This window comes from Salvia miltiorrhiza, chromosome 1 (genome assembly GCF_028751815.1).
Source record: "Salvia miltiorrhiza cultivar Shanhuang (shh) chromosome 1, IMPLAD_Smil_shh, whole genome shotgun sequence".
Taxonomy (NCBI): Eukaryota; Viridiplantae; Streptophyta; class Magnoliopsida; order Lamiales; family Lamiaceae; genus Salvia; species Salvia miltiorrhiza.
The window spans coordinates 62095319-62109097 of NC_080387.1; the positions used below are offsets into that span (position 1 = coordinate 62095319).

Here is a 13779-nt window from a genome sequence, read left to right on the forward strand (position 1 = left end):
CAGACCCAGATCCATAAGATCCACAGGGTCTCGGGTCCAGACCCAGATCCATATCATTTTATTTTCTAAAATAAATTCTAAGCTAATTAAACATTAAAATAAAAATCATAACAATTGCCTAAAGTTTCAACAATCATTTAAACAAAAAATACACCATAATCCATTTAAAACTAAGCAATCCCAAATAATAAGAACACCCTAATTCATTTAAAACCAAACAATCCAAAATAAGAAATAACATAATACTCCTAATATAATGCGAATAATGCAATATGCCCCATATTGTATCTAACTCTCATATCTTTATGCATAATTAATAGCTAAAACACAATTCAACTTCACAACTTTAGAATCTCATTTTTCCTAATTAGCATATATTATTAAAATCAACAACTCACAATTCAGCAGCAGTAGATGTGTATATACAAACATTATATATTTAAATATAACCGGGTCCAGATCTGGATCTGGACCGGATCTGGACCGGATCTGGGTTTTCTAACATCTACTCTAGATCCGGATCCGATATTTTAGAGAGTGGTCCAGATCCGGTCCAGATCCGTCGGGTCCAAATTTTGCAAGGTCCAAATCCGAAAAACAGGGTCTGGATCCGCGGATCTGGACCGGGTCTCGGATCCATTGCCATCTCTAGTGAGAGATCAAAACAAGAATGTAATCAAGAGGAAATAAATTAATCTGAATGTTTTAATTATTATGAAATGAAAAAAAGGCTAATTAAGTACAATTAGTGATTCGTTAATTAAGGGTTACCTCATGATTAGCCAAAGCAATGATAGCATGAGTCAAGAAAAATGATGCAACCCAGTGTCAAATATTCTGCTTTTCCACATTAAATCCTTACTTTTATGCATAATAATAATAATTCATAAATAACAGCTCCTTAGATTGTCTTAAGATTTGAAAGCTCTGTTTTTGCATATTTTTTAATGTTTAATGGTATTTTTTAACTAGAGAAATATTGTTTAATATTGTGCGGTAACATATAGTATAATATCTGGAATTCAGCAAACATGTTCTGACCATATTTATGGTTGGAACCAACACACTTTTCAGATCATGAGAGAGAGTGATGTATATTCTATTATAAGCAAAAAAAGTTAATACTTGAGAAAGAAAACATCATGAAACTTAGCTAAGCATGAAGATTTCAGTGCAGAAAGTGTTGGGTAATAATAATTGCAGACTTGTGGGCTTTTATCATAGTTTTCATGCCAGAGAAGTCTTCTTCTCTTTGCATTTGTCTCAAACAAAGAATATATATCAATTCATTTCAATATAAATAAGGTAATTGTGTTTAAATATTCGAACTTTCATTTAATTTTGATTTTGTTCGTGAATTAACAAATTTGTCTTTAAATACACGAATTTTCAATTGTTCTTATTTTCACGTGATCGCTAATTTTAGGCGAATTAATGCTTTCATGATTAGCTAAAGTGACATAGACATCCAACTACATAATTTTATATCGCTTGTTTAGTCATGTAGATATTTCAATCATCCATCTTGGCAATAATTTGGAGGCAATTGACAACTTCGTGAAAAATAAGAATTATTGAAAGTTCATGTATTTGGATGCAGAACATGTGCAAAATTAAAATTGAGTGAAAATTTATGTACTTAGGCGCAATTACCCTTTTAAAATTTGTTTCCCCTTCAATGCGATTCAAACCCAAAACTATGAATTTATTTAGCAATCTAAAAGCTGGAAATTATTCATAATAATAATAATAATAATAATAATAAAATGAAAGGGTTCTAGTTTCTTAGTGGGAAATTGAAAGAGTGACGGAGATCTGGAACAAAATTGTTCTAAATAGGTATCAGAACTAGATTATCGCAAGCCTTGAATCAAAGTTACAAATTCGGCCTCACAATTCTAAAATTACGAAACGGGCAGGTTCGAGCCCATATTATTTTGTGGGCCTACTCCGCCAAGATCATTTGGGCTGCCTAAAAAACACCATTTAGCTACTCGCATGGGTTTCAATAGTAATAAGGCAGCGCAACAATTAAGAGGTGAGAATGAGCTCGCTGTGAGTGCTCCCATCTTCCATTCTGATCCATGACTTGAGAGAGAATGGATGGTGAGTTATCTGAAGAAGCCTAGCGCCCCTGGGCCAGCTGCCGTACGGCCCGTACCCCCCGTAGCCCGTGTGTCAGGCGAAGCACAGCCACAACTTCTTATATGGGCAGCACCAGTCCAGTCCATGGTTGTGCCCTACAAACACTGCCTGATCACACCACACAAAACATTACTTACTCCCTGCTCCAAGTTCCAACAACCACCCATGATCCCTACCTTAAAAGAGGCCCTCTTCACAAGAACCCTCATCATCCCCATCTCTGCTATGTATGGAAAGATAGAAATAAAATGACCACAATTTTAGGTATTCACTTAATCTTGTTGGGTCTGGGTGCTTTTCTTCTAGTCTTCAAAGCTCTTTATTTTGGGGGCGTATATGATACTTGGGCTCCGGGAGGGGGAGATGTAAGAAAAATTACCAACTTGACCCTTAGCCCAAGTATCATATTTGGTTATTTACTAAAATCCCCCTTTGGGGGGGAAGGATGGATTGTTAGTGTGGACGATTTAGAAGATATAATCGGAGGACATGTATGGTTAGGTTCCATTTGTATACTTGGTGGAATCTGGCATATCTTAACTAAACCCTTTGCGTGGGCTCGACGCGCCCTTGTATGGTCTGGAGAGGCTTACTTATCTTATAGTTTAGCGGCTTTATCCGTCTTTGGTTTCATTGCTTGTTGTTTTGTCTGGTTCAATAATACTGCTTATCCTAGCGAGTTTTACGGACCTACTGGACCAGAAGCTTCTCAGGCTCAAGCATTTACTTTTCTAGTTAGAGACCAACGTCTTGGGGCTAATGTAGGATCGGCTCAAGGACCTACTGGCTTAGGTAAATATCTAATGCGTTCCCCGACCGGAGAAGTCATTTTTGGAGGAGAAACTATGCGTTTTTGGGATCTGCGTGCTCCTTGGTTAGAACCTCTAAGAGGTCCAAGTAAATGTCGCTATTCCTGGATCCAGAAGGGAGTACGTTCGATGGAATAATTTCTTAGATGTATTACCGCATCCCCAGGGGTTAGGCCCACTTTTTACAGGTTAGTGGAATCTTTATGCTCAAAACCCTGATTCGAGTAGTCATTTATTTGGGACCTCCCAAGGAGCAGGAACCCTGATTCTAATGAACGATTCATAAATATGAATGACGAATCCAAAAATTCTATACAATTATGAAAAACAGAAAGATCCCTCGGATCTGATTATTCCATTACATTGACAATTTCAAAAAACTGATCATACTATGTGCAGCAACACTCTCCCCGAAAATCGACCCCACACACTGCGTGCCTCTGCTCAACTTTGGAGCCACCTTCTTGTATGCTTTGCTCGGGACGTGCCAAAATATGATCTCCAGAACCCTAACATCATCCACCAAGAATTAGAACGCGCCATCAATTTCAAAACTCAAGTGTTGTTGCCTACCTTGAATAAGGGTTGATCTCTTGAGATTTCTCCTGAAACCACTTCACCTGCGCGTGTGATATGATCTCCGGATACGAGCCACCCCCGGAGTCGAAGAAGTACATGAAAGCCACCGGCTCCTGAGCATTGCTCGCGGATGACAGTTTGAGGACATAGTTTGAGACACTGGGCCATAGGTCTCTTGGCCCGCCGTTGGACAAGGATAATGTGTTGCGCTCCATCTCACTTTTCATCAGCTCCAGACGCGTCGTGCCTCTGAAACTGCATTCTGATCAACCAGGAAGATGAAACACACTCTATTTCAACCATATTGAACAATGTCACAACTCAAACAGTCAGCATTATATCAATTCCAATGCCCGTACCGGCAAACGAGGCATTTGCAGCCGGGCAACAGAGCTGAGGAATCCCGATCTCTGAAAACCACTCCAGCGGCCACTCAAACGGGGCATCATCGTAATTCCCAAATATGGTAGACCACGGTATCCCCCTCGCCTTCGTTGGCGACACAGCTTGATCCCAATACGAGCTTGCATTTTCTACCATTATATTGTTGGCCGTGATCACATCTCCAAGATAAATCACAAAGTCTGCCATTTACATAAAATCAGTATCAACATTATTTTCCATTACAAGAAATGAATGGTTCGAACATATTATGGAACTTAATTATGTTTTCTTCATTCCAATTCATTCAGTAAACACGACACAATGTGACTGCGCCTTGGAATGGCTGCTCCATCCATCAAAAACATGGAAAGAAACACTCAAAACACAAACAAAAGAAGAAAACAATGAGCATTGTAATAAAATGAAAAATTCAAGGAAAACATTGACTCCGAAGATTCTAATCTAATCTCTGTCCCATGAATTGACATTTCGGCTATATTAAATACTGAAAAGAAGTGCAAAATTCCAATCTTCTCGGGACTTCTCTCAATATAAGCACAAAATTCCAGCCAATAAAATTAAGAATTAATCAAAGCGTTGGGCAGTCTTGGCCGTCCAAAAGCATAGGCCCTAATTAGCACTTGTTCGCTATTTTATTTAACACGCCGCAAGTGTACGAGTGCAATTGTATACAGTAGCAAGCAAGGTCGTATTCCACAGAGACTAATTATTATCAATTCCTATCCTAAATTATTCTACTCTATCTGGACAAACGAAATTAAGAGTTTTGTTTTTAAACTAAATAAATAAACAGCAGGAAAGAAAATAAATCAAGCTGTGAAACAAAGAAACAGATAAGACAAGATTTCCCAAGGCAGAGGTTTCAACAGACTCTCCTAACTAACATGTTCAATTCAATTATCAAGATAATCTCCTAAGGCAATCTCAAGACTAGTCTATACCCACTCCCGTGGCATACAAACCGTTGATTACATGCAAGGCTACCGTCCCTGGATCGCACTTCTAACATGCAACTCCTAAAAGCTCATAGGATTAACGCCCTCACAAATATCAATTCCCTTTAGAATTAAATATATGTGTTCTATGTTCTTAGTTAAGGTAATAATTATCATCTCCCGATATCAAATTAAAACCTATGATTATGCTAAATTGGTGGCCAATCAATAAAGCAAACAATTATAACAAGAACATAAAAAGGAATAACAGTCTAAATTAATTGAACCAAACAGTCAGAAATTCAAATCATGTCTACTCCCTAAACCCTGGGAAAAAGGGATTCTAGCCACACATAGACATATGAACTAGAATCAATATCTCAATAAAACAAATAAACATCCAACAAGAAAAACCGCAGTAAAATCGAGAATCTTCAGTCTTGCTCTTGCTCTGTTCTCCGTCTCTCTCAGCTCTCAGGAAAAGTAAAATATGATAAAAAGTGATAAAAGGTGCTTTCAATATGTTTCTGGGGAGTATTTATATGCCATAGGTCTTGTAGCTCTCAAAAATACCAAAAATCGCTAAAAAAACAAATTTTGGGCGGAAATACAGCGACTCGCGCGGCCACGTCGCGCGGCCGCGCCTTCAGCCCGCGCGAGGTTCCAGAACTTCCTGTTCCGTCGCGCGGCCGTGGCATGCGGCCGCGCGAGCCGACCGCGCGAGCTCTGACGCTTTGCGTAGCAATTTGTTTTGGCTCGTTCTCCTTCGTCCGAACTCCGATTTACGATCCGTTTGCGCTCACGAACTCCTCTCGAGACGAACTACAACTTGTATTTCAGCCAATTCTTCCAAATTCTGCTTCATTATTTCTGAAAATTCGTTCAAACAACAAGCAAGTGACAAGTTCTTGACCATAAACCAATATAAGCTCAAATAAATCAACAAACACACAAAAACCTCATAACTAACCATCAAATATGACATACCAAGAGGTAAAAAATGCATGTTCATCAAGCACGTGAAGCGTTTGTATGCATGCCTGAGAGAGAGACAAGCTAATAATAGTACTCAGAAACATGAAATGACTCTTCCTCTCCAGTTTAATACTCCCAACTACCCAAGCCCACGACCAACTCACATTAACATCATCAATCAATGTATATAATCCTTGAAAGACATGATATGCTACAAACTGAATCATCAATAACATAGCCATATCATATATACACAGAGAATTGGATTCCTGTTTTTTTTGACTTGGGGGAGCTGGGAAGGGGGAGCAGTGGGGTTTGAACCCGAGACCTCACTGTTCACAGACAGGAGGTCGCACCGCTTGGTGTCCCCTTGGATTCCAGTTAAAACCAACATTAAGTTTTATGCATAAAAAAATATCCATAAATCAAGATCCACAAACTATAATGATTTCTAATTAACAGAATAATATACTCCATAAAATCGAGTATGATAAGACAAATGCCTAATACAATAGAGACAGTAGTTTGGTCGTAGAACAGAAACATTAACTGCTTGCATCATCAATATTGTGAAAAAAATAAATCGGGTGAATTTTATTGATTAACCACTTTTCCACTATAAAAGAAAAACAAAAACATAGAAAATTAATTCGAAACCTGGATGCTCATCGTCTAGCACAGCAGACATAACCCCCACAGAGTTCAAGTCCTGCCTGGGGCCCCACTTGGTCCACGCGTCCTCGCCGAAGTGCAGGTCGGCGAAGAGCACGATCCTGAAAGCTACACCATCTCGCATCCAGAGGTTGTCCTCCGGCGTCGTGCGTAACGGTCCGGCTCCGGCGGCGATGATCAGTGAGAGATATATGAGAATCAACTTCCTCGGCATTGGGTTTTGGGAAGAGTGATTACTACGATAATTTAAGGATGTGCCAAGGAAAATTGTTTCGTAATTTCGGAGATGAATTTGAGGATCGTTTCTGTTTTATGGAGGCGTTGCGGTTGCGTTGTCGCTTTGTTTTTGTTTTTTTCCGATGTAGTGTGTCGCTGAGCTGATAGTTACTTGCGCTGGAATGACCATTTTGCCCTTGCTGAATGCTGCTACCATGATACTTTCAACAATTTAATGCAAAAAGGGTTAATTGCATGTTCTCTCTCCGTCCCATGAAGCTTGGGCAATTTTCTTTTAGCATTAGTTTTAAGGAGTTAATATTTTTTGTGTTAAGTATGATAGATAAAAAAGTAAAAAGGTGAATAAAGGAAAAAAAAAATTGTCATATAAGGAAAGTGCTTAAGATTCGCAGGATAACCTAAAAAAAAATATTGGTCAAGTTTCGCAGGACAAAGGGATTATAATTTTTAGGTTGCGTTTACTTTGATAGATAAATTTATCCATAGAAAAATATGGATAACAAAAATTTATGCCTTTAAATATGTCTCATTTCTTTTCCAATATTTGACACAAAAAAGAAGTTCACTATTTTTCCTTCCTTATTTTCACTTCAAGGATGGATAATATTATCCTTCCATTTTTTAGTGGATAATATTATACATCCTTGAAGTGAAAATAAGGAATGAAAAATGTTTTTGTGTCAAATGTTGGAAAAGAAATGATACATTTAAAGGCATAAATTTTTGTTATCCATCTTTTCCCATGGATAAATTTATCCATCAAAGTAAGCGCAGCCGTAAGAGTTATTGTATGTAAGAACATCTCGAATGCAAAGGGTCTATAAGGAGCTCTAAGCATGTTGTCCCATTTAGAGCATTCACTCTTTAGTGCAAAGGCTCTAAAATGACTCTAATTTTTATTTTACTTCATTTTAACTCTTTAATTTTTAAAATTCAACATTTCATTAAAATAAAATTTTAATATTATCTTAATTAAATAAAATACAATACTTATATATAGAAGAAGATCAAATGAGAATGGACAAATGTGGTGAGAATAAAGAAGGATTGCATAAGCTAGTATGTATAACTTCAAAGATCACTCGTTGTGATTTTTGGCGATTCCCTCTTCCCAAACCAGGCCTACTCAGTCATGGATTGGGGCGATGATGATGAGAACTTCAAAGTCCCAACTAATTCATCCTCAGGTAACCACGGCCCCCCTTTGATGCAAAACTGGGGCTATTCGTTCGATAACGGGGTTGCAATTGGATGGCCGAGTTATTACAACAACGCTTGGCACTTGGGTGACGTGAATCCACCATCTGGATACACGACGTGGGGAGGCAGCTGGGGTTCGGATAAATTCCAAGTTCTTTGTGCTAGTTGTATTTGTTTTTGTCCATGTTTTGGCAATATATGCATATTTTTATTGATTCTTATATGTTACAAGGGGATGCTCATTGAGATGCTATTTCGTGCCTTTGGTCATATATACTTAACATCGTATCTAATGTATCTGACTAGGTGCAGCATACAGACATATGTCGATTATCTCACTTCTTTTTTTTTTATAAATAAATTATATTAGTAAATAAACAAATTTGAAAGACGACACGATGGAGGATTTGAGGTTTTGGACATATCTCACTTCTTTTGATTTGGTATTGCATTACATTTATAATTCACATTTCACTTTCGTTTTCAAGGCGTAACATCAATCATTTGGTCACAATTAAGTGCCAGGCAATAAGATAATCTCTTGGAAATTAAATTATTAAAGGGAAATTCTCACTTTGCAACTCTCATTGAAAGAAAGTAATAATACATATATATTCTTGAAAATTTTGTAGATTTTCTTTTGTGGGCACAATTGGGTCTCCAAATTATAGATTATAATATATTTTAAACTTTAAATTTCGAAATGGACAATATGCCCTGTCAATTTAGTTGAAGGATATCGAAACGTGCCATATGTAAATTTTTTTTATATTTATGTACACATATAAAATTGATACCAATTCATAGAAAAAAATAAAAATAAAGAAGAATTTACATAATTAAAATTGATACTATAAAAAGTAAAAAAAAATAAAAACTAAGAAAATAAAATAGGTTAAAAGAAAAAATAAATGAACATAAAAATGAATGAAAATAAATTTATTCAAAAATATGAGAGATGAGAGAGAATTTTGTTAAGTTTTAACTATTAAATAAATAATTTTTGTATTTTAAATTTAATGTTTACATAAAATAAAATATATCAAATAAAATATCTTATAGTGATCTTTAATTTGATATGCATATTAAATATTTTATAATTAGGCGAATTTCACAATTCTAGAAAAGAAATAAAAAAATAAAAAAATATAAAGAATAAATAATAAAAAGAAAAAAAATATAATATACAAATAAACATTCATTTTTATTATAATCACAAAATTGCTACTTACTTTTAAAATTGATTTCAATTTGAAAGTTGCATTTTTAATATATTATACTGCTTTCGTCCACGATATCGTTTCCACTTTTGTCATTTTGATCCGTCCATAATATGATTTTATTTCTATTTATAGTAATTGGGTCCACAAACTCCACTTACAACTAGGGATGTCAATCCAGCTTGAAACCCTTGGGCTGATCTGATTAACTCGTCAACTCAAGAGGATTAGGGTTAAAAAATTTCAACCCGATAAAAATTACAACCTGACTAGCCTGTAATCGAATAGCCCGACACCCGATAGGGTCGACTCGACTAATCCGATGGGCTAGCCCGAAATCCGAATATTTAACATAAAATATTTAGATATAAAAATTAAAAAATATAATAAAATATTATAAAGTCTCATTATTTAACTTCTATGTATTGTAAAATACAATAATTAACATAAAATATTTAGATATAAAAATTAAATCATTTATACTTTTATATATATACATAATATTTTTTATTATTTTTTAATTTAATAATTTCATCTAAATTCTCAGACCAACAAAGTCCAAACCCTAACTATCTGTCTCTATTCTATCGTCTGATTTGCCCGCCCCCCCCCCCCCCCCCCCCCCCCGGTCCGAACGCGCCTCCGGCATCCTCCCCCCGGTCCGACGCGCCCCCGGCAGCCCCATCCCTGAATCCGCGTCTGCTTCCTCCCGCCTAATCTCATCCTCCCCGCGACCCGCCCCTGAATCCCAGTCCGCCACGCCGCCTCCCCCTGTCTGCCGCGCCCGGCGTCTCCTTCCGCCTCCCTCGGTCCGCCGCGCCTCCTAGTAAGGTTTGTGTCTGTGTGCAGGTTTAACTTTCAAGTAATGTTCATGAATGAGAATGGAATAGTGGATTTTGTTTAATTAATATGCTTATATTTTCTCGAAAATGGTTTTGTTTAATTGGTAAAGGTTCACTGTATTAGGTTTCTGAGCAAGAAAGCCATACACAATATAAATAGCAACATCACCATCGGGACATTGAAAAGAATGAACATTGACATTCTATGTTCTTTAAGAATGATTTACATTTACAGCTTATATTCTCTCGAAAATAATTTGCTGTTGAGTCACTGGAGTTGTATATTCATGATTAGTAGAGACTAGGCACTTAAAAAAAGCTACTAAAAATTTGAGGGAGAGAGTGAGAGAGCGCGAATGCGCTCCCTGTTCTTGCAAACCCTCGATAGGTATGTCTATTCACTACCCTTAACAATTCGTATAGGTTTTGCGCTCGTTGTTCTGTATGTGTGAATCTATATTAATCACGTAAAATAGATCTCAATGCATCAATTTCATTGCTTTGTTTGATTACTATCTCATAGGGTTTATGGGGTTTAGGGTTATCGGTGTAGAATTTTGCTTTGGTCCAGCAAAGAACAATGCTGTTGTCCACCATACAAAATCAACCTTTTAATACGCCATGCGAGTTGTGTCTGCGCTTCCAATTTCGTTAATTACTTTATATTCCGAATCCTATCGCTGATTCTAATTTATTGCTAAGAATTTAAGTTTTTTGGATGCTAAACGAGATTTGTTAGTGGTTGTATAAGTAGGAAATATTTGGTTTAGTTTTTTCTCTTTCCCCCTCGTTTTGTTTTTTCTGTGCATATTGTCTGGTGAATGGGTGAAACCCTTGTTTCGTGTGGTAAATGGAAGTATAAATCTGTCATTCAGAAAAAAAGGATCTCATCTCTTATAAAATCCGGTTGGGAAAATTAGAACATAGCTAAATAAACTCAGCTTCTTCAGTACACACGTTTATGTTTCCGCGTGGGAATACCACGGGTTTTCTCATGTATTAGGTTCTCATTAATCAGGAATCATGGACATAGACGAGGAGAATACAGTCACTACTTCAGCTACTGCTTCAGTTTCACCTGCTGGGGATGAACCCATGGATTCTGCTATCAATGCAATGTCACTTCAACCGGTTCAGCCTGCAATTGCACCCACTGCTCCAACCCCAGTGATACCTCCTATTGCCCCAATACCTACTGCACCTCACTCAGTTCCGAGACCATTGGCTCCAATACCTGTCCGCCCTCCGGTCCATAGGCCTCCTCCACCAAAGGGAGATACAAGAACTAGTGATTCTGATTCTGATGAGGAAGGGTTGGGTTTGAATCGGACTGCTACAGGCCATGAGTATGAGATCTCAGAAGAAAGCAAACTGGCCAGGGAGAGACAGGAGAAAGCAGTACAGGAACTTCTGATGAAGCGTCGCACTGCTGCCTTGGCAGTGCCCACTAATGACAATGCTGTCCGAGCTCGGCTTCGTCGGCTTGGTGAACCTATAACTCTCTTTGGAGAGAGGGAGATGGAGAGGCGTGATCGTCTACGGGCTCTTATGGCAAAACTTGATTCTGAAGGGCAGTTGGAGAAGCTGATGAAAGCTCATGAGGATGAAGAAGCTGGAGGCACGGTGGGACCTTCTGAACCTGAAGAAGACATTCAGTATCCCTTTTACACTGAAGGTTCACAATCACTATTTGAAGCCCGAAGAGAGATTGCAAAGTATTCTATTATTAAGTCAGCATTGCGCCTCCATCGTGCAAGGAGAAAAAGGGAAGATCCTGATGAGGATTTGGATGCTGAGGTAGATTGGTCTTTGAAGCAAGCAGCAAATCTAGTACTAGAAAGCAGTGAGATTGGCGATGATAGACCTCTTTCAGGATGCTCAATTTCACATGACGGGAAGATGCTTGCCACCTGGTAAAATTTTTCTGTTACTCAGCCTATTTCTTTTGAGATGATTTAGCATGTTTTCTTATTAAATCATGCTTTGTGATTCTGCCCACACAGCTTCACAAGCTTTCTAGGTTGTTAGCAGTTGCTGTCTTGCTGAAATGTCCATTTACTGGTGTCATCTCTTTTATTATATTTCGGATTATACACAAACTCACTGCCAGAAAGTGATAGAGACTTTTGTTTTCGTGAGTATGCGTACTGTTTGACGGAATAGCAAAGCTAAACAAAAAAAAAGGAATGATATGGTTTTTGTTCATTCTTTTCTCCAGTTACCATGAAATTGCTGCAGTCTATCATCCTTTTATGACCATCTTGAAAAGTTCCTTTTTATAGACTTTCAGTTTAGTTTTATGTAACTGAATGTATTGATAGTTTGAGTTTTTCCAATTATCAATTATATGCTTTCTTTGCATCTTGTGGTTGCATATACTATGGTTTCTCTTCTCCCAACTTATCTCTTATGACAAGATCACTTATTTGTTCATTCCCCACTACCTTTTTCTTAGTTCTCTAAGTGGAGTTGCAAAAGTGTGGAGCATGCCAGAAGTAAAGAAGGTTTCTGCTCTTAAAGGGCATACCGAACGAGCTACTGATGTTGCATTCTCTCCAATCAACCACCAATTGTTGGCTACTGCCTCTGCTGACAGGACTGCGAGACTATGGAATCCGGAGGGGTCTGTCCTAAGAACATTTGAGGGCCATTTAGATCGCCTTGCTCGGATAGCCTTCCATCCATCGGGAAAGTATTTGGGTACGACTAGCTTTGACAAGACTTGGAGATTATGGGATATAGAGACTGGTGAAGAGTTGCTTCTCCAAGAAGGTCATAGTAGGAGTGTGTATGGATTATCTTTCCATCATGATGGCTCCTTAGCAGCTTCGTGTGGACTGGATTCTCTTGCTCGTGTGTGGGACCTGAGATCTGGACGAAGTATTCTTGCTCTGGAAGGCCATGTCAAACCCGTAAGGCTCCCTATGTTTTGACATTAGTTGTCCTTTTCCATTCACGTGTGTAGCAGCTTTATCGTTGTTTCTCTTTTCAGGTTCTTGGTGTAAGTTTTTCTCCCAATGGGTATCATCTGGCTACTGGTGGTGAAGACAATACTTGCAGGATATGGGATTTGAGGAAGAGAAAATGTTTGTATATAATACCTGCTCACTCCAACCTGCTTTCGCAAGTCAAATTTGAACCGCAGGAGGGATACTTTTTAGTTACAGCTTCATTTGATATGACTGCTAAGGTTTGCTCGTAGTTTTTTAAATGTCTCATATTCTTTGATAACATATTTACTTTAGCCCACCCTTATCTGGATGTGTCTTGCTAGGTTTGGTCTTCTAGAGATTTTAAGCCTGTAAGGACATTATCTGGCCATGAATCAAAGATTACGTCACTGGATGTTGTTGCAGGTCAGTTTTGAATTTTATCTTGTCTTATGGTTTTAAAACATAAGGCTTGCTAATTTGTGGTTTCTTTTCATAATCATGGCTTTGGCAGATGGACACTACATTACAACTGTCTCACATGATCGAACAATTAAGCTATGGGCGAGTAAAGAAGCATTGAGAGACAAGGAAATGGAAATTGACTGAAGCAGAATCAACTCAAATTTGTCCTTCATCTCTTCTGCGTTATGCACCTCATGATCTCAATTTCTGGCTGTAGAGGCAAGGATGAGAATGTAGATGTCATGTCTTATGCTCTGATTTGTAACACAGTTTTCTTTATTTCTGGCAAAATGATGTCGCAATCGCTTACTTGTATGATGCTGAATTAAGGGAATATAATCATCTTGAATTTGAGCTTTTGTCAC

The 13779-nt window shown here is 37.8% G+C and overlaps 3 protein-coding genes across 5 annotated transcripts in view; 1 reads left to right on the forward strand and 2 right to left on the reverse strand.

Moving 5' to 3' along the window:
• The window catches only part of LOC131001622 (H/ACA ribonucleoprotein complex subunit 4), an 806367-nt gene that overhangs the window by 624075 nt on the left and 168513 nt on the right, over positions 1-13779 (reverse strand). The gene's annotated exons all lie outside the window — the stretch shown is intronic.
• On the reverse strand, positions 3386-6734 carry LOC131011186 (probable inactive purple acid phosphatase 16). The gene is made up of 3 exons (XM_057938986.1): positions 6506-6734; positions 3893-4117; positions 3386-3795 (listed from the first exon to the last, which is right to left on the reverse strand). The coding sequence occupies exons 1-3, from the start codon at positions 6732-6734 to the stop codon at positions 3524-3526; spliced, it is 726 nt and encodes a 241-aa protein (XP_057794969.1). The 3' UTR covers positions 3386-3523.
• Positions 9745-13767, forward strand: LOC131001636 (U4/U6 small nuclear ribonucleoprotein PRP4-like protein). 2 transcript variants are annotated; one of them, XM_057928186.1, is made up of 6 exons: positions 9745-10008; positions 11038-11932; positions 12475-12931; positions 13012-13209; positions 13294-13375; positions 13464-13767. In XM_057928186.1, exons 2-6 carry the CDS (start codon positions 11043-11045, stop codon positions 13556-13558), a joined length of 1722 nt encoding a protein of 573 aa, XP_057784169.1. In that variant the 5' UTR covers positions 9745-10008; positions 11038-11042; the 3' UTR covers positions 13559-13767. The 2 variants fall into 2 exon arrangements, with proteins under 2 accessions (XP_057784169.1, XP_057784178.1); XM_057928195.1 differs by having other exon boundaries at positions 9749-10003.